This window comes from Gorilla gorilla, chromosome Y (assembly GCF_029281585.2).
Source record: "Gorilla gorilla gorilla isolate KB3781 chromosome Y, NHGRI_mGorGor1-v2.1_pri, whole genome shotgun sequence".
In the NCBI taxonomy this organism is placed as follows: domain Eukaryota; kingdom Metazoa; phylum Chordata; class Mammalia; order Primates; family Hominidae; genus Gorilla; species Gorilla gorilla.
This window is the reverse complement of record NC_073248.2, coordinates 10,707,501-10,733,729: the sequence shown is the minus strand read 5'-3', so window position 1 is coordinate 10,733,729 and position 26,229 is coordinate 10,707,501. Positions and strand designations below refer to the sequence as shown.

The window sequence follows — 26,229 nt, the reverse complement described above, 5'->3', positions numbered from 1 at the left end:
CAAGGCTACAGTAACCAAAACAGCATGGTACTGGTACCAAAACAGAGATATAGACCTATGGAACAGAACAGACCCCTCAGAAATAATACCACACATCTACCACTATCGGATCTTTGACAAACCTAACAAAAACAAGAAATGGGGAAACGATTCCCTATTTAACAAACGGTGCTGGGAAAATTGGCTAGCCATATGTAGAAAGCTGAAACTGGATCCCTTCCTTACACCTCATACAAAAATTAATTCAAGATGGATTAAAGACTTACATGTTAGATCTAAAACCATAAAAACCCTAGAAGAAAACCTAGGCAATACCATTCAGGACATAGGCATGGGCAAGGACTTCATGTCTAAAACACAAAAAGCAATGGCAACAGAAGCCAGAATTGACAAATGGGATCTAATGAAACGAAAGAGCTTCTGCACAGCAGAAGAAACTACCATCAGAGTGACCAGGCAACCTACACAGTGGCAGAAAATTTTTGCAATCTACTCATCTGACAAAGAGCTAATATCCAGAATCCACAAAGAACTCTAACAAATTTAGAAGAAAAAAAGAAACAACCCCATCAAAAAGTGGGTGAAGAATATGAACAGACACTTCTCAAAAGAAGACATTTGTGCAGCCAACAAACACATCAAAAAATGCTCATCACTGGCCATCAGAGAAATGCAAATCAAAACCACAGTGAGATATCACCTCACACGATTTAGTATGGTGATCATTAAAAAGTCAGGAAACAACAGGTGCTGGAGAGGATGTGGAGAAATAGGAACACTTTTACCCTATTGGTGGGACTGTAAACTAGTTCAACCATTGTGGAAGACAGTGTGGGGATTCCTGAGGGATCTAGAACTAGAAATAGCACTTGAAGCAGCCATCCAATTACTAGATATATACCCAAAGAATATAAATCATGCTGCTATAAAGACACATGCACATGTATGTTTCTTGTGGCACTGCTCACAATAGCAAAGACTTGGAACCAACACAAATGTCCAACAATGAGAGGCTGGATTAAGAAAATGTGGCACCACCATGGAGTAGTATGCAGCCATAAAAAATGTTGAGTTCATGTCCTTTGTGGGAACATGGATGAAGCTGGAAACCATCATTCTGAGCAAACTATCACAAGGACAAAAAAACCAAACACTGCAGGTTCTCACTTATAGGTGGGAATTGAACAATGAGAACAGTGGGACACAGGAAGGGGAACATCACACACCGGGGCCTGTTGTGGGGTGGGGGGAGGGATAACATTAGGAGATATACCCAATGTAAATGACGAGTTAATGGGTGCAGCACACCAACATGGCACATGTACATATATGTTAACAAACCTGCATATTGTGCACATGTACCCTAGAACTTAAAGTATAATAAAATATATATTTTTTAAAAAAATGCCCCAAAGGATAAAAAAAGAAACTAGACAAATGTCTTCAGGCATTGTGAGTAATTGTTGTCTTTTATACTAGATTTCCTGGCACCTGTTTTCCTGGTCTACTTCCTGTATATCCTCAGCTCTGCATGGCAAGGAGAATGTCCCTCGCAGAGCTCCTATCAGCTGACTTGTTGCTGAAGTCAGCAATGGGACAGGTATCGGAGTTTGGAGAAGAAGTGGGAGGAATGGAAAGTGAGTGCATTTCCTGTGTCAGTCTTGGGCCACAGTGTTGCAGCCACAACTGATACATCATCACTCTGTGGCTCACTCTCTGAGGTGCCTACTTGTCTAGTTGGGCTCCTCAGCCCTTCCTTTCTTTCTGTAGACAACACCATATAGTAATTCCCCTTGACTGAAAACTCCAACTATGTAGTCCTTGAAGTTTTTTCTGTTTACATAATTAGGAAGCATCATAGAGTGTTTCCTAAAACAAAAAAAAGTACATTTTTCTCTCAGATAATTTATGCTGCCCTACCAGAAAGTGGACACAGCTTCAGTGTTTTTCTTGTTTTTTTAATGGAACTTTCAAGTTTTGTCCCATGAGTTATGCTATCTCTGTGGTTTTTCCGATGGCCTGGTAAAATGAGTGGTGTCATCCCCACTTGATACACACAAAGAAACAGCAGTTTAAGTGGAGGACATCTACATTCACACAGCTATTAAAGAACAGGAAATAAATTCAAGCCTGTGTCTCATCCACTTCAAGTCTTGTTTGGTCGGCTATGTTTTCCCAAGGCTCTTCATCCACTCAAAGCCTTGTGTGACAGAATATGTTTTCCCAAAACTCCCCATCCACCCAAAGCTTTGTTTCATGGACCATATTTTTCCAAGGCTCATAATCCACTCAAAGCCTTGTTCGATCAGCCATGCTTTTCCAAGGCTCCTCATCCACTCAAAGCCTAGTTTAATTGTCCATGTTTTCCCAAGTGTCCCAATCACTCAAAACCTTGTTTGATAGGCCATGTTTTCCCAAAGCTCCATGGTTAGGCACAACAAAGCACAGTGCACATGTTTGTTCTAGTTTTGGTTTCTAGTTCTGGTTCTGCTACATGGCTTAGGATGCATAAGCTTCAGCTGAAGTTGGATGGTGTAGGACTGAACCTACACCAATTCTCTAATCCTACACCAGTATAGTGGTCATATCTAGGCACGCTTCCCCAGAATTCAACTCTCCCAAGAGTGGTTGTAGTGCTTAACTTGAACATACTTTGGAAGCCATCACTCTTCAAACTACTGAAGAAATGACAGCAATAAGTACGGAAACAACCAACATATACTGAGTACTTGTGATGTGACAGGCTTTGTTCTAAGAATCTCATATTCTATTTTCACAATGGCCTTATGAGATAAATATCCTATAAGTTTCCTCTTTCCCACAAATCTGAAAACAGAAGCATGCAGAATTTCAACAACACACAAGATTCTAATGTCTTCTTGGCGGGGAGGTACCACACAATGTGATAAAAATTAGCAAAATAGGTTGCCCCATTGAGGGTTAAATCATAAGAAATATGTGATGGATCACAGTATAGTTTTGCCAAACTACTTCAGGAACAAATGAATTCCAGCACTAAGGAGGCCACTTCCTCATCATATTCTTGCTGCACTTCATATTCACCCAGGCTTCTCTCTCAGAGATTCTGAATTGTAGGTCAGAGATATTAATAGAGCCTTGTGTAGCCGGTGGAATGGTGGCCCTCAAAAATGTGTCTATGTCCTAACCTCTGGGACTTATGTGAACTTATTTAGATAAGATATAAATGGCTTAAGTATCTCAAAATGATATTATCCTGGATTAGATAAACCCTAAGTCTGTGGACAAATGTCCTTACAGAAAACCATGAGGCTGAGGAAGGAGAATTGCCTGAACCCAGGAGGCAGAGGTTGCAGTGAACCAAAATCGTGACATTGCACTCCAGCCTAGGCAACAAGAGTGAACCTCTGTCTCCAATTAAAAAAAGAGAGAAAAAAGAGACAGAAGAGAACAGACACAGAGGAGAAAGCCATGTGGAGATGGAGGTAGAGACTGGAGTGATGCAGATACAAGCCCAAGTATGCTTAGAGTTCACAGGAGCTGAGAGAGACAGGAAGGATCCTCCTCTAGAGCCTCCAGAAGGAGTAGAATACAATTGTAATGGATTGAACCATAGTGTCCCAAAAAGATATGTCCACATCCTATCCCTAGAATATGTGAATGGAACCTTATTTGGAAATGAGGGCTTTGCAAGTATACTTAAGTCAAGGATCTCAAGATGAGATCATCCTGGATTAATGTGGCCCTAGATTAAACAGCAGGTTTCTAACAGACACAAAAGAGAGGAGTAAGCCACATGGAGATGGAGGCAGACACTGAAGTGATGCAGCCACAAGCCCAGAGATGCCTAGAGCCTCCAGGAGCTGGGAGAGGCAGGAAGAAACCTTTCCTAGAACCTCCAGAGGTAGCACAGCTCTGCCCACTCTTTCACCTCAGACTGCTGGTCTCCAGAACTGTGAGAGAATCAATTCCTGTTGTTTTAAGCCATCGGTTCTGTGGTCATTTGCAAGGGCAGCCCTAGGAAATGAAGACACTTGGAGTTGAGGATGTTTAAATCAATCCAGGAGATGACAACATAAAGCCAACAAGAACCACAGGTTTCTTGTGTTCTAATAAGGTTAATTTTAAAAAGACTCTACTAAAAAGTAAGATGAACAACCTTTCAGGAGAAGATAAACCAACTTTTTTTTTTCCAGAACAGTCAGTTTGTGCTGGCCATCCAGGATCTCACTAACACTAGCCCTCTTAGTTTCATCATTAATCTGTTACTGAACTTCCACTTCCAAAAGACTTGGGTCATTTTTTATTTTTGGAGACAGTCTTTCTCTATCACCCAGGCTGGGGTGCAGTGGTGTGATCTTGGCTCACTGTAGCCTCATTGTCTTGGGCTTAAGTGATCCTCCTACCTCAGTATACAGAGTAGTTGGGACTACAGACATGCACCACGACACCTAGCTAATTTTTGTATTTTCTGTAGAGATGGGATCTTGCTATATTGCCCAGGCTGGTCTTGAACTCCTGGGCTCAAGCAATCTGCAGGCCTTGGTCTCCCAAAGTTCAGGGATTACAAGTGAGACTTGGGTATTAAATGACAAAAGTGCAGAAAACAATCTTGTGGGTTTCAGTGTCTTGGAGATTGAATTCAGCAGCAGGGTTGGGGTCTTCTTCATCTTGACCCACATTCAGCCCAGCTTCATTTAAACAAGAACTGCCTTTGCAATTACAAACCAGACTTCAAGGACTAGAGCCTGATTGAAGTTATGTTTTTCTGTGAGGGCCTGAGAGTAATTAAATGGTGACAATGGACGGTTAGCTAGGGATTTTGCTTGTGTCCACAGATTTACAAGAACATATACCAGATGTTAAAACTTAGCCATTTAGGAGGAAAAAAACAACTGTCTTGTAGTTAGTATATTATTTACAAATAATGATAGTCATATGTGATTCTGATTAATGATCTGCTCAAATCACACCTTTGTGTTCTGGACAAACTGGTTTAAATCACTTATTTTACCTGTCATGAGGTTCTAAGTACATATCATCATGACCATCCCTACAAGAAAATTTTAAATATTTGCATTTATTTCTCAGGGCTTCTGTAACAAATCACCTCAAAATAGGGGCTTAAAACCATCAGAAATGGGGGTGGAGCCAAGATGGCCGAATAGGAACAGCTCCAGTCTACAGCTCCCAGGGTGAGCGATGCAGAAGATGGGTGATTTCTGCATTTCCATCTGAGGTACTGGGTTCATCTCACTAGGGAGTGCCGGACAGTGGGTGCAGGACAGTGGGTGCAGCACACCATGTATAAGCCAAAGAGGGTGAGGCATCGCCCCACTGGGGAAGTGCAAGGGGTCAGGGAATTCCCTTTCCTAGTCAAAGAAAGGGGTGACAGATGGCACCTGGAAAATCGGGTCACTCCAAGCCTAATACTGTGCTTTTCCAAAGGGCTTATCAAATGGCACACCAGGAGATTATATCCCGCACATGGCTTGGAGGGTCCTATGCCATTGGAGCCTCATTCATTGCTAGCACAGCAGTCTGAGATCAAACTGCAAGGTGGCAGCAAGGCTGGGGGAGGGGCACCTGCTATTGCTCAGGTTTGAGTAGGTAAACAAAGCAGCCTGGAAGCTCGAACTGGGTGGAGCCCACTGCAGCTCAAGGAGGCCTGTCTGCCTCTGTAGGCTCCACCTCTGGGGACAGGGCACAGACAAACAAAGGACAGCAATAACGTCTGCAGATTTAATTGTCCCTGTCTGACAGCTTTGAAGAGAGTAGTGGTTCTCCCAGCATGCAGCTTGAGATCTGAGAACAGGCAGACTGCCTCCTCAAGTGGGTCCCTGATCTCTGAGTAGCCTTACTGGGAGGCACCCCCAGCAGGGGTGGACAGACACCCCACATGGCCGAGTACTCCTCCAAGACAAAACTTCTAGAGGAACGATCAGGAAGCAGCATTTGTGGTTCACCAATATCCACTGTTCTGCAGCCACCATTGCTGATACCCAGGCAAACAAGGTCTGGAGTGGACCTCCAGTAAACTCCAACAGACCTGCAGCTGAGGGTGCTGACTGTTAGAAGGAAAACTAACAAACAGAAAGGACATTGACACCAAAACCCCATCTGTACGTCACCATCATCAAAGACCAAAGGTAGATAAAACCACAAAGATGGGGAAAAAACAGAGCAAAAAACTGGAAACTCTAAAAATCAGAGTGCCTTTCCTCCTCAAAAGGGATGTGGCTCCTCACCAGCAATGGAACAAAGCAGGATGGAGAATGACTTTGACGAGATGAGAGAGGAAGACTTCAGAAGATCAAACTACTCCCAGCTAAAAGAGGAAGTTTGAACCCATGGCAAAGAAGTTAAAAACTTTGAAAAAAAAATTACATGAATGGCTAACTAGAATAACCAATGCAGAGAAGTCCTTAAAGGACCTGACGGAGCTGAAAACCACGGCACGAGAACTATGTGATGAATGCACAAGCCTCAGTAACCAATGCAATCAACTTCCATCAGTGATGGAAGATGAAATGAATGAAATGAAGCATGAAGAGAAGTTTAGAGAAAAAAGAATAAAAAGAAATGAACAAAGCCTCCAAGAAATATGGGACTATGTGAAAAGACCAAATCTACATCTAAATGGCATACCTGAAAGTGAGGGGGAGAATGGAACCAAGTTGGAAAACATGCTACAGGATATTCTCCAGGAGAACTTCCCCAATCAAGCAAGGAAGGCCAACATTACAATTCAGGAAATACAGAGAATGCCACAAAGATACTCGTCGAGAAGAGCAACTCCAAACCACATAATTGTCAGATTCAACAAAGTTGAAATGAAGGAAAAAATATTAAGTGCAGCCAGAAAGAAAGGGTGGGTTACCCACAAAGGGAAGCCCATCAGACTAACAGCGGATATCTCGGCAGAAACTCTAAAAGACAGAAGAGAGTGGGGGCCAATATTCAACATTAAAGAAAAGAAGTGTCAACCCAGAATTTCATATCCAGCCAAACTAAGCTTCATAAGTGAAGGAGAAATAAACTCCTTTACAGACGAGCAAATACTAAGAGATTTTGTCGCAACCAGGCCTGCCCTAAAAGAGCTCCTGAAGGAAGTGCTAAACACAGAAATGAAGACCCAGTAACAGCCACTGCAAAAACATGACAAATTGTGAAGACCTTCAAGGCTAGGAAGAAACTGCATCAACTATCGAGCAAAATAACCAGCTAACATCATAATGACATGATCAAATTCACACATAACAATACTAACCTTAAATGTAAATGGGCTAAATGCTCCAATTAAAAGACACAGACTGGCAACTTGAATAAAGAGTGAAGACCCATCAGTGTGCTGTATTCAGGAAATCCATCTTACATGCAGAGACACACATAGGTTCAAAATAAAGCGATGGAGGAAGATCTACCAAGCAAATGGAAAACCGAAAAAGGCATAGCTTGCAATGCTAGTCTCTGATAAAACAGACTTTAAACCAACAAAGATCAAAAGAGACAAAGAAGGCCTTTACATAATGATAAAGGGATCAATTCAACAAGAAGAGCTAACTATCCTAAATATATATGCACCCAATACAGGAGCACCCAGATTCATAAAGCAAGTCCTTAGTGACCTACAAAGCGACTTAGACTCCCACACAATAATAGGAGACTTTAATACCCCACTGTCAACATTAGACGGATCAATGAGACAGAAAGTTAAGAAAGATATCCAGGAATTGAACTCAGATCTGCACCAAGAGGACCTAATAGACATCTACGGAACTCTCCACCCCAAATCAACAGAATATACATTCTTTTCAGCACCACACCACACCTATTCCAAAATTAACCACATATCTGGAAGTAAAGCACTCCTGAAGAAATACAAAAGGACAGAAATTATAACAAACTGTCTCTCAGACCACAGTGCAATCAAACTAGAACTCAGGATTAAGAAACTCATTCAAAACTCCTCAATTACATGGAAACTGAACAACCTGCTCCTGAATGACTACTGGGTACATAATGAAATGAAGGCAGAAATAAATATGTTATTTGAAACCAATGAGAGCAAACACACAACATACCAGAATCTCTGGACTCATTCAGTTTGTAGAGGGAAATTTATAGCACTGAATGCCCACAAGAGAAAGCAGGAAAGATCTAAAATTGACACACTAAAAGCACAATTAAAAGAACTAGAGAAACAAGAGCAAACACATTCAAAAGCTAGCAGAAGGCAAGAAATAACTAAGATCAGAGCAGAACTGAAGGAAATAGAGACACAAAAACCCTTCAAAATTCGGTGAATCCAGGAGCTGCTTTTTGAAAAGATCAACAAAATTCGTAGACCATTAGCAAGACTAATAAAAAAGAAAAGAGAGAAGAATCAAATAGATGCAATAAAAAATGACAAAGGGGATATCACCAACGATTCCACAGAAATATAAACTACCATCAGAGAATATATAAATACCTCTATGCAAATAAACTAGAAAATCTAGAAGAAATGGATAAATTCCTCGACACATACACTCTCCCAAGACTAAACCAGGTAGAAGTTGAATCTCTGAATAGAACAATAATAGGCTCTGAAATTGAGGGAATAATTAATAGCGTACCAACCAAAAAAGTCCAGGACCAGATGGATTCACAGCTGAATTCTATCAGAGATACAAGGAGGAGCTGGTACTATTCCTTCTGAAACTATTGCAATCAATAGAAAAACAGGGAATCCTCCCTAACTCATTTAATGAGGCCAGCATCATCCTGATACCAAAGCCTGGCAGAGACACTACAAAGAAAGAGAATTTCAGACCAATAACCTTGATGATCATTAATATAAAAATCCTCAATAAAATACTGGCAAACCGAAGGCAGCAACACATCAAAAAGCTTTTCCACCATAATCAAGTTGGCTTCATCCCTGGGATGCAAGACTAGATCAACATATGCAAATCAATAAACTTAATCCACCATATAAACAGAACCAATGACAAAAGCCACATGATTATCTCAATAGATACAGAAAACGCCTCTGACAAAATTCAACAACCTTCATGCTAAAAACTCTCAATAAATTAGGTATTGATGGGAGATATCTCAAAATAATAAGAGCTATCTATGACAAACGCACAGCCAATATCATACCGAATGGACAAAACTGGAAGCATTCCCTTTGAAAACTGGCACAAGACAGGGATGCCCTCTCTCACCACTCCTATTCAACATAATGTTGGAAGTTCTGGCGAGGGTGATCAGACAGGAGAAGAAAATAAAGGGCATTCAATTAGGAAAGGAGGAAGTCAAACTGTCCCTGTTTGCAGATGACATGATTGTATTTCTAGAAAACCCCATTGTCTCAGCCCAAAATTTCCTTAAGCTGATAAGCAACTTCAGCAAAGTCTCAGGTTACAAAATTAATGTGCAAAAGTAACAAGCATTCTTACACACCAATAACAGACAAACAGAGAGCCAAATCCTGAGTGAACTCCCATTCACGATTGCTTCAAAGAAAATAAAATACCTAGGAACCCAACTTACAAGGGATGTGAAGGACCTCTTCAAGGAGAACTACAAACCACTGCTCAATGAAATAAAAGAGGATATAAAGAACTGGAAGAACATTCCATGCTCATGGGTAGGAAGAATCAATATCATGAAAATGGCCACACTGCCTAAGGAAATTTATAGATTCAATTCCATCCGCATCAAGCTACCAATGACTTTCTTCACAGAATTGGAAAAATCTACTTTAAAGTTCATATGGAACCAAAAAAGAGCCCACATTGCCAAGTCAATCCTAAGCAAAAAGAGAACAAACCTGGAGGCATCATGCTACCTGACTTCAAACTATACTGCAAGGCTACAGTAACCAAAACAGCATGGTACTGGTACCAAAACAGAGATATAGACCAATGGAACAGAACAGAGCCCTCAGAAATAATGCCACATATCTACAACCATCTGATCTTTGACGGACCTGAGAAAAACAAGCAATGGAGAAAGGATTCCTTATTTAATAAATGGTGCTGGGAAAACTGGCTAGCCATATGTAGAAAACTGAAACTGGATCCCTTCCTTACACCTTATACAAAAATTAATTCAAGATGGATTAAAGACTTAAATGTTAGACCTAAAACCATAAAAACCCTAGAAGAAAACCGAGGCAATACCATTCAGGACATAGGCATGGGCAAGGACTTCATGTCTAAAACACCAAAAGCAATGGCAACAAAAGCCAAAATAGACAAATGGGATCTGATTAAACTAAAGAGCTTCTGCTCAGCAAAAGAAACCACCATCAGAGTGAACAGGCAACCTATAGAATGGGAGAACATTTTTGCAACCTACTTGTCTGACAAAGGGCTAATATCCAGAATCTACAAAGAACTCAAACAAATTTACAAGAAAAAAAATAAACAACCCCATCAAAAAGTGAGTGAAGTATATGAACAGACACTTCTCAAGACATTTATGCAGTGAAAAAACACATGAAAAAATGCTCATCATCATTGGCCATCAGAGAAATGCAAATAAAACCACAATGAGATACCATCTCACACCAGTTAGAACGGTAATCATTAAAAAGTCAGGAAACAACAGGTGCTGGAGAGGATGTGGAGAAATAGGAACACTTTTACACTGTTGGTGGGACTGTAAACTAGTTCAACCATTGTGGAAGTTGGTGTGGCTATTCCTCTGGGATCTAGAGCTAGAAATACCATTTGACCGAGCCATCCCATTACTGGGTATATACACAAATGATTATAAATCATGATGCTATAAAGACACATGCACACGTATGTTTATTGTGGTACTATTCACAATAGCAAAGACTTGGAATCAACCCAAATGTCCAAAAATCATAGACTGGATTAAGAAAATGTGGCTGATGTACACCATGGAATACTATGCAGCCATAAAAATTGATGAGTTCATGTCTTTGGAGGGACCTGGATGAAGCCATCATTCTCAGCAAACTATCATAAGGACAAAAAACCAAACACCGCATGTTCTCACTCATAGGTGGGAACTGAATAATGAGAACACATGGACATTGGAAGGGGAACATCACACATCGGGGACTGTTTTGGAGTGCAGGGAGAGAGGAGAGATAGCATTAGGTGATATACCTAATGCTAAATGACGAGTTAATGGGTGCAGCACACCAACATGGCACATGTATACATATGTAACAAACCTGCACATTGTGCACATGTACCCTAAAACTTAAAGTATAATAATAAGAAGAAAAGAAATAAAAATAAGTGTTACCTTCAGAAAGGAAAAAAAAAAAAAACAGAATGGACTCCTTCTCAGTTTTGGAGACCAGAAGTCTGAGATCAAAATGTCTCCGGGCCATGCTCCCTATGGAGGCTCTGGGGGAGGATCCTTCCTGCCTCTCCCAGCTCCTGGGGGGCTCCAGATGTCCCTGGGCTTGTGGCCGCATCACTCCAGTCTGCCTCCATCTCCACATGGCCTTCTCCTGTGTCTGTTCCTCCTGTTTTCTCTCTTAGACAGACACCTATCATTGGATTTAGGGCCCATCTAATCCAGGATGATCTCTTCTCAAGATCTTTACCTTAATTACACCTGCAAAGACGCTATTTCCAAATAACGTCCCATTCCCAGGTTCTGGGAGTCAGAATATGGGCATATATTTTGGGGGCCACTGCTCAATGCACTACAATTGTATGCAGTTCCCTCTGGATGTTCTAGGGGAGGATACTTCCTCCCTCTTCCAGCTCCTGGGGGCTCCAGGAATCCCTGGGCCATGTCACTCCATTTTCTGCCTCTGTCTCCACATGGCCTCCTCCTCTGTGTCTGTGTCCCCTTATTTGTCTCTTATAGGCACACTTATTGCATTTAGGACCCATCCTTATCCAGAATAATCTCATTTCCAGATCCTTCACATGATTACATCTGCAAAAACTCTTTTTTCAAATAAGGTTGCACTGACAGGTTCCAGGTAGAAATGATTTTTTTGCAGACTGCAGCCTGAAACTCCTGGGCTCAAGTAATCCTCCTAGCTCAGCCTCCTGAGTAGCTGTGACTACAGGCCTGCATCACTATTACATTTTATCTATTACTAAACCCCAGGTCTCCTTGCTTGAGGGTCGAACTTTCTTCATGATCTTTTTGTGGCCAGGAGAACACGTCCTCTCATTTGTCCGTATCATTCTGCCCAGCCATTCTTCTATTGTTGACTCAGTGAAAATGCTATCTAAGTCATAAATATATAGCTCTTTTTTAATGGGACTACAATCCCACTTGGTTTTTTAATCTTCTAGAATCTGAATGCTCTCTGAAACACTTTTAATGTTTCCAAACACTTCTTCAGCCCATCACCTCATGTGAATGCAGAAATTTTTGTTGATAGGATGTTTTTGCCAATTTTTTTCCAGGTAAAATTTTACCAAGGTATGTCCTGCAGAAACATTCTCTACACCTAGGTAAATTTACCTCCCCAGATCTCAGTTTCCACATCATGCACTGAAGAAGCCTGTCCAAATGTACATGTTTCTGAAACCCTCTGCTGCGTGTATTTACCTAGCACAGTGTTTCCCAATCAGGAATGGTACAGCCTTATGCAGGGAATGTGGCCATGTCTAGAGACATTTTTGGTTGTCCACTGGGGTGGTGCGTGCTCCTGGCATCTGGTGGGTGGAGCCCAGGGACTGTGCTCAACACCCTACAGTGCACAGGACAGTCCCACCATAGAGAATCCTCTTGCCCCAGATGTCCATACTGCTGAGGCGGAGAAATCCTTAGCATGAGAAACTCTATCTATTATCCATCCAGTCATCCCTCATCTATTTGTCTATGTATGTATGTATTTATGTATGTATGTATGTATGTATGTATGTATGTATGTATCTGTCTATCTATCTATCTATCTCTCATCTATCATCTGTCATCCATCCATTCATCTATCACCTATCCAAACATGCATCATCTATTTATCTATACATCTATCATCTACCCAACTATCTAATCCACCCAACCATCTATCATCAGTCTATCTACATATGTATCTATCCAATTATTGATCATCTATTCAACCACACATTATCTATCACTCTATCTTCTATCTATAATTCATCCAAACATACATCATCTATTTATCTATATACTTATCATCCACCCAACCATCCATCATTTATCTGTGTATCTATCATCCATCCAACCATCCATCATTTATCCCAACCATCCATCATTTATCTATCTATCCTCCATCCAACCATCTATTATCTATCTACCTATCTTACTCCTATCTGTATATACTATCTATTTATATCTATCAATCATCTATCTATATCAATCTTTATTTGTCTCCTATCTATTATCAACCTATCATTTATCTCTTTGTATCTATCAGTCGTTTATCTATCACCTGTCTACCATCTATCTATCACTTATCTATCTATATCAATCATCTATCAGTTATCTATTTACCAATCTAATCTGTCCTCTACATCAGTGGTTCTCAGGAGCAAGTTTGCACCCTCTAAAGGGGCATTTGGTAATGTCCAGAGACATTTTGGTCATCACAACTTTTTGGGGGTGAGGGGATGCTAGCATGTGGCAGGTAGAGCCCAGGGATAATTCTCAACACCCTACACAGGACAACCCAGTCCAGAGAATCATCCATCCCCAAATGTCATTCATGGGCATTTTGAGAGACCCTGCACCATCTGAAGAACCTGTCTATTGAGCATAAACACTCCAAGCACCACCTCCTCCTCCTCCTCTCTGCTTCCTCAGGCTCTGTTGATATCCAGCACAAGTAAGGGCTGTGCAGACATATTTAAGCAAATAAGTGAATTCATGAATGAGAGACATGCTCTATGCCTTCCACAGAGTTAAAAAAATAAAACAGCATTCTTTAGTTTCCATGACCGACATCCTTTAACAATTTGTGACACTGCATTTCTTGAAATGCTGACAGTAATATTGTTCCCAAATATTTATCTTGTTTGCCTTTTTCCTCTCTCTCAGGGGAAGCAAAAGAAGGACAGTTTTGCATATTTGTGGAATACCAATACATGTATATCCAGGTGTCTCTTTGAAAAAAATATAAAAAAGAAAAATCCTGAAGGATTTCCTAGAGCACTGCTTCTCAGTCCCCAAGCTGTCTTGCTGCATACTGAAATTGTCACTACATGTAAGTGACACTCAAATCCTGCCTTTCTGCCTGCCAAATCTGTCATCAGAAGCATTGCCTTTGACTCAGTTTCCTTGCCAGTTAAAAATGTGTAGAGAAGCTAATCATTGAGAGAAGGTGATGAAAGCAGTTTTTTCAACCACTCTGATGGAAACCCAAATTCATGTGACCCTCTTTTGTCCTTGAAAATAGCATTGTTGAAGATGGCCGAATAGGAACAGCTCCGGCCTACAGCTCCCAGCGTGAGTGACTCAGAAGACGGTGATTTCTGCATTTCCATCTGAGGTACTGGGTTCATCTCACTGGGGAGTGCCAGACAGTGGGTGCAGGTCAGTGGATGCATGCACCATGAACGAGCCAAAGCAGGGTGAGGCTTTGCCTCACTTGGGAAGTGCAAGGGGTCAGGGAGTTCCTTTCCGAGTCAAAGAAAGGGGTGGCAGACTGCACTTGGAAAATCGGGTCACTCCCACCCAAATACTGCGCTTTTCTGATCGGCTTAAAAAACGGCGCACCAAAGATTATATCCTGCACCTGGCTCACAGGGTCCTACACCCAGAGTCTCACTGATTGCTAGCACAGCAGTCTGAGATCAAACTGCACAGTGGCAGTGAGGCTGGGGGAGGGGTGCCCGCAATTGCCCAGGCTTGCTTAGGTAAACAAAGCAGCCAGGAAGCTCGAACTGGGTGGAGCCCACCACAGCTCAAGGAGGCCTGCCTGCCTCTGTAGGCTCCACCTCTGGGGGCAGGGCACAGACAAACAAAAAGACAGCAGTAACCTCTGCAGACTTAAATGTTCCTGTCTGACAGCTTTGAAGAGAGCAGTGGTTCTCGCAGCATGCAGCTGAAGATCTGAGAATGGGCAGACTGCCTCCTCAAGTGGGTCCCTGACCCATGACCCCCAAGCACCCTAATGGGGAGGCACCCCCCAGCAGGGGCACACTGACACCTCACATGGCAGGGTATTCCAACAGACCTGCAGCTGAGGGTCCTATCTGTTAGAAGGAAAACTAACAAACAGAAAGGACTTCCACACCAAAAACCCATCTGTACATCACCATCATCAAAGGCCAAAAGTAGATAAAACCACAAAGATGGGGAAAAAACAGAACAGAAAAACTGGAAACTCTAAAAAGCAGAGTGCCTCTCCTCCTCCAAAGGAACGCTGTTCCTCACCAGCAATGGAACAAAGCTGGATGGAGAATGACTTTGATGAGCTGAGAGAAGAAGGCTTCAGAAAATCAAATTATTCTGAGCTATGGGAGGAAATTCAAACCAAAGGCAAAAAGTTGAAAACCTTGAAAAAACTTTAGAAGAATGTATAACTAGAATAACCAATACAGAGAAGTGCTTAAAGGAGCTGATGGAGCTGAAAACCAAGGCTCGAGAACTATGTAAAGAATGCAGAAGCCTCAGGAGCCGATGTGATCAACAGCAAGAAAGGGTATCAGTACTGGAAGATGAAATAAATGAAATGAAGTGAGAAGGGAAGTTTAGAGAAAAAAGAATAAAAAGAAATGAGCAAAGCCTCCAAGTAATATGGGACTATGTGAAAAAACCAAATCTACGTCTGATTCGTGTACCTGAAAGTGATAGGGAGAATGGAACCAAGTTGGAAAACACTCTGCAGGATATTATCCAGGAGAACTTCCCCAATCTAGCAAGGCAGGCCAATGTTCAGATTCAAGCAGATCTCTCGGCAGAAACCTTACAAGCCAGAAGAGAGTAGGGGCCAATATTCAACATTCTTAAAGAAAAGAATTTTCAACCCAGAATTTCATATCCAGCCAAACTAAGCTTCATAAGCAAAGGAGAAATAAAATACTTTACAGACAAGCAAATGCTGAGAGACTTTGTCACCACCAGGCCTGCCCTGAAAGAGCTCCTGAAGGAAGTGCTAAACATGGAAAGGAGCAACCAGCAACAGCCACTGCAAAATCATGCCAAATTGTAAAGACCATCGAGACTAGGAAGAAACTGCATCAACTAACGAGCAAAATAACCAGCTAGCATCATAATGACAGGATCAAATTCATACATAACAATATTAATTTTAAATGTAAATGGACTAAATGCTCCAATTAAAAGACACAGACTGGCAAATTGGATACAGAATCAAGACCCATCAGTGTGCTGTATTCAGGAAACCCATCTCATGTGCAGAGACACACACAGGCTCAAAATAAAAGGATGGAGGAAGATCTACCAAGCAAATGGAAAACAAAAAAAGGCAGGGGTTGCAATCCTAGTCTCTGATGAAACAGACTTTAAACCAACAAAGATCAAAAGAGACAAAGAAGGCCATTACATAATGGTAACGGGATCAATTCAACAAGAAGAGCTAACTGTCCTAAGTATATATGCACCCAATACAGGAGCACCAAGATTCATAAAGCAAGTCCTGAGTGACCTACAAAGAGATTTAGATTCCCACATATTAATAATGGGAGACTTTAACACCCCACTGTCAACATTAGACAGATCAATGAGACAGAAAGTCAACAAGGATACCAAGGATTTGAACTCGGCTCTGCACCAAGCAGACCTAATAGACATCTACAGAACTCTCCACCCCAAATAAACAGAATATACATTTTTTTCAGCACCACACCACACCTATTCCAAAATTGACCACATACTTGCAAGTAAAGCTCTGCTCAGCAAATGTAAAAGAACAGAATTTATAACAAACTATCTCTTAGACCACAGTGCAATCAAACTAGAACTCAGGATTAAGAATCTCAGTCAAAACCACTCAACTACATGGAAACTGAACAACCTGCTCCTGAGTGACTACTGGATACATAACGAAATGAAGGCAGAAATAAAGATGTTCTTTGAAACCAACGAGAACAAAGACACAACATACCAGAATCTCTGGGACACATTCAAGGCAGTGTGTAGAGGGAAATTTATAGCACTAAATGCCCACAAGAGAAAGCAGGAAAGATCCAAAATTGACACCCTAAGATCACAATTAAAAGAACTAGAAAAGCAAGAGCAAACACATTCAAAAGCTAGCAGAAGTCAAAAAATAACTAAAATCAGAGCAGAACTGAAGGACATAGAGACACAAAAAACCCTTCAAAAAATTAATGAATCCAGGAGCTGGTTTTTTGAAAGGATCCACAAAACTGATAGACTGCTAGCAAGACTAATAAAGAAAAAAAGAGAGAAGAATCAAATAGATGCAATAAAAAACGATAAAGGGGATAACACCACCGATCCCACAGAAATACAAACTACCATCAGGGAATACTACAAACACCTCTACACAAATAAACTAGAAAATCTAAAAGAAATGGATAAATTTCCTGACACATACACCCTCCCAAGACTAAACCAGGAAGAAGTTGAATCTCTGAATAGACCAATAACAGGAGCTGAAATTGTGGCAATAATCAATAGTTTACGAACCAAAAAGAGTCCAGGACCAGATGGATTCACAGCCGAATTCTACCAGAAGTACAAGGAGGAACTGGTACCGTTGCTTCTGAAACTATTCCAATCAATAGAAAAAGAGGGAATCCTCCCTAACTCCTTTCATGAGGCCAGCATCATCCTGATACCAAAGCCAGGCAGAGACACAACCAAAAAAGAGAATTTTAGACCAATATCCTCGATGAACATTGATGCAAAAATCCTCAACAAAATATTGGCAAAACGAATCCAGCAGCACATCAAAAAGCTTATTCTCCATGATCAAGTGGGCTTCATCCCTGGGATGCAAGGCTGGTTCAATTTACACAAATCAATAAATGTAATCCAGCATATAAAGAGAACTAAAGACAGAAACCACATGATTATCTCAATAGATGCAGAAAAAACCTTTCACAAAATTCAAGAACCCTTCATGCTAAAAACTCTCAATAAATTAGGTATTGATGGGACGTATTTCAAAATAATAACAGCTATCTATGGCAAACCCAAAGCCAATATCATACTGAATGGGCAAAAACTGGAAGCATTCCCTTTGAAAACTGGCACAAGACAGGGAGGCCATCTCTCACCACTCCTATTCAACCTAGTGGTGGAAGTTCTGGCCAGGGCAATTAGCCAGGAGAAGGAAATAAAGGGTATTCAATTAGGAAAAGAGGAAGTCAAATTGTCCCTGTTTGCAGATGTCATGACTGTATATCTAGAAAAACCCATTGTCTCAGCCCAAAATCTCCTTAAGCTGATAAGCAACTTCAGCAAAGTCTCAGGATACAAAATCAATGTACAAAAATCACAAGCATTCTTATACACCAACAACAGACAAACAGAGAGCCAAATCATGAGTGAACTCCCAATCACAATTGCTTCAAAGAGAATAAAATACCTAGGAATCCAACTTACAAGGGATGTGAAGGACCTCTTCAAGGAGAACTACAAACCACTGCTCAAGGAAATAAAAGAGGATACAAACAAATGGAAGAACATTCCATGCTCATGGGTAGGAAGAATCAATATCATGAAAATGGCCATACTGCCCAAGGTAATTTACAGATTCAATGCCATCCCCATCAAGCTACCAATGACTTTCTTCACAGAATTGGAAAAAACTACTTCAAAGTTCATATGGAACCAAAAAAGAGCCCACATCGCCAAATCAATCCTAAGCCAAAAGGACAAAGCTGGAGGCATCACAGTACCTGACTTCAAACTATACTACAAGGCTACAGTAACCAAAACAGCATGCTACTGGTACCAAAACAGAGATATAGATCAATGGAACAGAACAGAGCCCTCAGAAATAACGCTGCATATCTACAACTATCTGATCTTGACAAACCTGAAAAAAACAAGCAATGGGGAAAGGATTCCCTATTTAATAAATGGTGCTGGGAAAACTGGCTGGCCATATGTAGAAAGCTGAAACTGGATATCTTCCTTACACCTTATACAAAAATCAATTCAAGATGGATTAAAGACTTAAACCTTAGACCTAAAACCATAAAAACCCTAGAAGAAAACCTAGGCATTACCATTCAGGACATAGGCGTGGGCAAGGACTTCATGTCTAAAACACCAAAAGCAATGGCAACAGAATACAAAATTGACAAATAGGATCTAATTAAACTAAAGAGCTTCTGCACAGCAAAAGAAACTACCATCAGAGTGAACAGGCAACCTACAAAATGGGAGAAAATTTTCGCAACCTACTCATGTGACAAAGGGCTAATATCCAGAATCTACAATGAACTCAAACAAATTTACAAGAAAAAAACAAACAACCCCATCAAAAAGTGGGCGAAGGACATGAACAGACACTTCAGAGAAATGCAAATCAAAACCATAATGAGATACCGTCTCACACCAGTTAGAATGGCAATCATTAAAAAGTCAGGAAACAACAGGTGCTGGAGAGGATGTGGAGAAATAGAAACACTTTTACACTGTTGGTGGGACTGTAAACTAGTTCAACCATTGTGGAAGTCAGTGTGGCGATTCCTCAGGGATCTAGAACTAGAAATACCATTTGACCCAGCCATCCCATTACTGGGTATATACCCAAAGGACTATAAATCATGCTGCTATAAAGACACATGCACACGTATGTTTATTGTGGCATTATTCACAATAGCAAAGACTTGGAACCAACCCAAATGTCCAACAATGATTGACTGGATTAAGAAAATGTGGCACATATACACCATGGAATACTATGCAGCCATAAAAAATGATGAGTTCATGTCCTTTGTAGGGACATGGATGAAATTGGAAATCATCATTCTCAGTAAACTATCGCAAGAACGAAAAACCAAACACCGCATATTTTCACTCATAGGTGGGAACTGAACAATGAGATCACATGGACACAGGAAGGGGAATATCACACTCTGGGGACTGTTGTGGGGTGTGCGGAGGGGGGAGGGATAGCATTGGGAGATATACCTAATGCTAGATAACGAGTTAGTGGGTGCAGCGCACCAGCATGGCGCATGTATACATATGTAACTAACCTGCACAATGTGCACATGTACCCTAGAACTTAAAGTATAATTTTAAAAAAAAAGAAAAGAAAATAGCATTGCCATTACTGCCAGGTTTTTGGGAGAATGTATTTTATTATCAAATGTACAGTATATTGACCCTAAAATTACAATAAAGGCAGTCATGGAAATAAAAGATCTTGTATTATTCATGGGCACAGACTAATTCATGGTTGCAGAAGCAGCAGCCACCTTAGACCAGATGGACAAGTCAGATACTGCAGAGACGTTTCTGGGCTTTCCAGGGAACACTCTAGATTCAATTCTGGAAAGATATGATGCAGTTTTCTCCTCCTCTCCTCTCACCTCCGCTGAGCACAGCTTTCAACAAAAACATTGCATACAAGGAAATCTAATATCACAGCCTTCCCCAGTGCAGGGTTGCTGGAGAAAGTAACATAACAGTAGTGACTGAATTTGAAGGAGGTTGGAGAGAAATTGTTTAAAATTTTATTTCCATGTCTGCTGTAATGTATCCAAGTCTTGTAAAGACCAATCATTTATTAATTTTAATGAGACAGAAAGTATTTCTCCTTCTAGTCTCATCATCTGATTTGAAAGGAAAAATATTTATATAAAAAAATTACATAAAAAGTGGGCTCCAGGAAGAAATTTTTTTCATATAAAATGGTAGCTGTATGTAACTCTGAATTAAAATATATTATATAAATTTTATATATATATAAATTTATACATATATAATTTATATATATATCAATCACTCTGGTTCTAAATCCTTATTGGGCAAGCTGGAGTTTTGAAGTGACAGAGGAAATAACTGAAAGTTGACTTGTCAATCTGGAACAAGGTCTATCATGTAAAAACTGCAGCAGGTTAACTAGGTGATGCATCTTCAATGGGGTCGTGAGGCACTGTTCATGTCTATGGCTTATTTTTGGTGAATGTTCCTCAGATATCCTATGGACACTTACGAAGGCAGCCGAATGACATTTGCAAAAAAATAAAAATTACAGTCAGAGCACAGACACCCTGAATGAAGCCCCTGGCATGATGTAAACACAAAAGAAAGTTCTCAGTGAGGCTGAGCCCTTTTTCTCATGTCTGTATTGCTTCCTATTCCCAACAATTGTAGATCAAGATCAACCTCAACTTGAAACCCACCGGGGGCCACCATGCACTGTGACACATTATTTAAGAGCTCCGATTCCCCAGCGTGCCTTCCCTTACAAACCCCGCTTTGTTGTCAGTTCCTGAGCAATCATTCTGGAATCCACATTTCAGAAGACATGGATATAAGTTGTTTTGGAGTCACTGCCGAGAATGTTTTTTGCCGTGCACTTGTAGAAGCCGGCGTCCCTCCGTGTGGCATGCTGGATGGTCAGTGATCCCTGGGGGTGAAGAAATCTGTTTCCATACAGACAAGCCTGAACCCCTACCTTCAAATGCAACTTATCCGGTAACTCCCACGTGATGTCAGCTTTGGGAATCCCCATAGCCATGCAGTTCAGTTTCACGGTGTTCCCAGGCCGGGTGTAGATGACTGGGGTAGGCTCGCTGGTGATCCAGGGAGGATAGGCGATCACAATCACGGGGATGCTGGTGACCGAAGGGCCGTACTCCGTCTCCATCCTGCATACACAGGTACCCCTGTCAAACACCGAGGCCTCACGAACCGTGAGGGTGCCATTGTCCAGAAGAGAAACGCGTCCCAGGGTTTGGGGGCCCTCCAGATGCATGCCATTGGGGAACATCCAGGAGAAACGTCCCTGCCCAGCCCCGGGAGGGGTGCAGGGGAGCTTCAGGGTATCACCATTGATGATGCTGACCAGGTTATGATACTGCTTGTTTGCTTCCGCCTTCAGTCCCACCTTCAGGGAGACCAGCCTCTCCGTGTGGCCAGCGGCATTGTGGGCCACGCAGCGGTAGGCCCCAGCATCCACCGAGGAGAGACCGCTAATGTGTAGCATGCCGTCAGCCTTGTGGTAGAAGCGCTGCAGCTGCTGTCCACTCTGCAGATCGGTGCCATTGGGAAGGACCCACACCAGGCTGGGTGTCGGGGTCCCTGCGGCAGAGCAGTTGAGGCTGATGGTGTGGCCTGCCATGGCTGTGATCTTCTCGCTGATCGGGTCGTGGAAGATGGGTTTCTCCATGGGCCCCAGGACAGTGAGCTGCACGATCAACCTGGCCTCCCCTCCCTCGTTGTGTGCCATGCATACCAGCTGGACGGAGTCACTCTTCCTCAAACTCCTGATGTCCAGGGAACCGTTGCCATGGACAGTGATCCGGTTTCCATAGTATGGAGCTGGCAGAACCACACCCTCGGGAAAAGCCCAATAACACCCTCGGGATGGGGATGCCTTCAGCTTTGCAGTCAATCAGTTTCTGACTGCCCCCGGCTGTTATCTCCTGCACGGTGGTGATCGGGTTGGGGTTACCATTGATCTTGGGTGGCTGGAGGTTGACGTGAATCCACACCATCTTCCTATCCTCTCCCGCACTGTTCCTGACCAGGCAGGTGTAGTTGCCGCTCTCAGAGCGCTGGGTTTTCTGAATAAGGATAGTGCCATCTTGGTATATCTGATACTTCTCAGAGGAGGTGGGGATCACCCTGTTGGCTGGGGACAACCAAGTCACCTTGTGCATGGGTTCTCCTTTGGCCTCACAGGTTACAGTGATCACATCTCCATAGGGCACCTGAACTGCCAAGTAAGTCTTGTTCCAGATGGTGGCGGGTGTCACCACCTTGACTCTGACTCTCATCTCATCCTTCCCAACCTGATTTTCGGCAAAGCAGGTGTAGTCTCCTTCCTCCCTCATCCCCACTTCATTGAAGTAGAGTGTCCCATTGTTGAAGAACACATAGTGCTTGGTGCGTCCACCGCTGTCATCTGACTGCATGAAGGAGTTCACTAGACTCCCATCCGGGAGGCTCCAGGAGATCATGGGATTGGGAAGTCCAGTGGCCACACAGTCCATTTTCAGGTCACCCCCATAGAATACTTTGTGGTCGTTCTCCTCCTTGTGTTCAATCTTGGCCGGTTTCATCACCACATCCACCTTGAGCACCACGTAGTCATCACCAACCTTATTTCGAGCTACACATAGGTAATCTCCGGCGTCTTTGTCTATCACTGATTTCACCACCAGGGTCCCGTTGGCAAACACCTTGATTCTACTATCAAAACTACAGAAAAAAAGAAAAACAATTAAGATGTCAGTTTCACAAATACTCTACCATGGCGTTATGTCACTAGAATAACACAAAAAATAGGTGTTTCTGTGATGCATCAGCCCACGTGGCTGCTATTGCAAAATGCCCAATGGTTTTTACAGCCTGGAGAAGATTGTGGAAAGTGGTTGACTGCAAATAACAACTCCCTGTTAAATCTGATGTTAGGTTGGCCTGACCATGGGTTCAAGGACATGAAATGTAGTCAAAGATGTCAGTCCTATTCCTGCAAGTGTGTCTGGATCAAGTGTTCGCATGGTAGTCATTGCAGAGGTCAATGTAAAAACAAAATCAGATAAAATGCTACAGTCATGGAGATGGTGATCAATCTGAGTCAGCCTAATAAAGATGTTAATTTCTTCCTGGAGAAAATGCTTTAGACACTGTTTCTACTTTTGACAATTTTTTTTTTTAAAGCTGTTGTATCCCAGTTTTGGGCAAGAGTCAGAAAAGCAACTCTAAGGTCATGTAATTATGGTTATGCCCAGAGTTCCAAGGCTAAAATTGGGCTCTTCAGAATTTGGCAATATTGGTGTAACGGGTTTTCTAGAATTTGTAATTAAAGCTGAATAACACTCACTAGCTAAGAGCCCAAGGCTGGTGTACCATTCTTCCCCATGAAGTCTAAGCACTGCTGAGTTAATAATTACAAAAGGGTTTAACAGAGGCAACCTAGAAAGGATGATAGGAAAATCTTCATTATATATGTAAGAGTTTCATAAATACTGAAGTATCCTTTAGTTATTCAGAACTAGTATGTTGGATAATCCAGTGAAAAGATTGAGAAAGTTCTCACTTTTAAAATTGTCCCTGTTGAATCCTCCATTACACATACATTGTAATGGGAGCCTTAATATTTCCTAAATACCATACTTTCTTTTTTTTTTTTTTGTAGAATTGGGATCTTGCTTTGTCATCCAGGGTGGAGTGCAGTGGTGCAATCATAGCTAACTGTAGTCTTGATCTCCTGGACTCAACGGACCCTATTATCTCAGCCTCCTGAGTAGTTTGGACTATAACCATAGACCAATATGCCTATGCCTGGCTGGAGGTGTTTTTTTGTTTGTTTATTTTGTTTGTTGTTTTTTTTTTTTTTTTTGCTTTTTTTTTTTTTTGTAGACACAGGATTTTGCTATGTTGTCTGGGCTGGTTTTGAACTCCTGGACTTAAGTGATCCTTCTGCTCATCTCCCAAAGTGCTGGGAATACAGGCATGCGCCACCACATCTGGCAACATTCCATTTTTCTAATGACATGTCTAAGACAATGTCATAGATCTTAACAAAAATGAGCCTGCTTGTGCTTACATTCAACCTAATCATTGTAATAAAAGCAACAATTAACAATGACAAAATATACTGTTTTGTGGGTTATGAGTGAGAATGAAGTCAATGTAACTCAGTAAGGAATTTAATAGCTGTGGGGCAGGCAAGCACATTTTAATGTGTCTTGGAGTTTGAATCCAAAAATGATTATGGTAGCATGTGTATGTAAACGTTCTATGGCTTCCATAACAGTGACCCCTAATCCAGTTGTCATCAGAATAAATCAACTGAGCAAATCTGAAAGCCACAGATATCTATGCATTGTGAGGGATTTGACTTCAAGAAAGAAAGCTCTGATACTTGTTTTTCTTTTTGTTTTTTGAGATGGAGTCTCACTTTGTCACCCAGGCTGCAGTGCAGTGGCCTGATCTTGGCTCACTGAAACCTCTACCTTCTGGGTTAAAGCAATTCTCCTGCCTCAGGCTTCCAAGTAGCTGGGACTACAGGCATGTGCACTATGCCCTGCTAATTTTTGTATTTTGAGTAGAGACAGGGTTTCACAATGTTGGTCAGGCTGGTCTTGAACTCCTGACCTCAAGCAATCCACCCACATTGGCCTCCCAAAGTGCTGGGATTACAGGTGTCAGGCATCACACAAGGCCCGATATTTTTATTTTTAAATAATCCCAACATGTAGGCAGGGAAGAGCCTGCTCTTTGACAAAATGCACATGGTTTGTTCAATTACACTTTACTAAGAATATTGTCAGAATTTACAAAGAATGAAGTAACACAAATAACAGTTTATAATTTATTTAGGATTTATATGGAGATATTAATAGAATGACTCAAAAATCCTAGTGGAACTGCATTCTTGTACTGTTATCCATTCAAAATTGCCTCCACCATGCCAAATTCAATGGAAAACAGTTTTCTTAGTGGCAGCACATCTGCTAAGCTGGAAGGCCTTCCTGGGTATATTTGGTACATCGTTTTTCTGGACTGATTGTGCAAGCTCTTCAGAGCACCACCCAGCCATCTAAAGTATAAAATACAGGCAGGGGAAAGGCATCTCAGCCCTTTTCCTGAACTGCAAAGAGTCCTAGAAGGGCAGATACAACTGTGCAGAAGAAACCCTTGGACACTGATTTTGCTCTCACCATGGTGAGAGGCTTTCCTGCTTGAGCTGCTGAATGCTGAAGACAGCACAATCCAGGGATTCTCCACCACAGCAGCGTGAATTGAGTTGGACTCCATTTTACCTTTCCTCTACTGTCAGTGTCCTCTATTTTTTGACACACTTATTAAAGAGATATTAGCCCTTTTTTGAACCTAGCTCAGGGTTTCTCAACCTTGGCACTAGGGACATTTGAGCCTAGATGATTCTCTGTGATGGGGCCATCCTGTGAACTATAGGGTGTTGAGCAGTGTCCGCGGACTCCACCCACCAGATGCCAGCAGTATCCATCCCATCTGTGATAACCACAAAATGTTGCCAGACACAGCCAAATGTCTCCTGGGAGTAAAATCTCCTTGGTTGCAAACAACTACCATAGCTAGCTAGCTAGCTAGCTAGATCAGTAGACAGACTAGATAGATAGATAGACAGATGATAGATACATACATACATACATACATACATACGGATGGATGGATAAATGG

At 41.7% G+C, this 26,229-nt stretch overlaps 1 protein-coding gene across 1 annotated transcript in view; it reads right to left on the bottom strand.

Moving 5' to 3' along the window:
• Positions 1-20,221: 20,221 nt before the first annotated feature.
• LOC129530428 (matrix-remodeling-associated protein 5-like) overlaps positions 20,222-26,229 on the bottom strand; it is a 39,979-nt gene continuing 33,971 nt past the window's right edge. The window contains 2 exon segments of the mRNA XM_055377254.2: positions 20,222-22,408; positions 22,410-23,259. Of these exon segments, the coding sequence (XP_055233229.1) occupies positions 21,353-22,408; positions 22,410-23,259 (1,906 nt within the window). The 3' untranslated portion in view covers positions 20,222-21,352.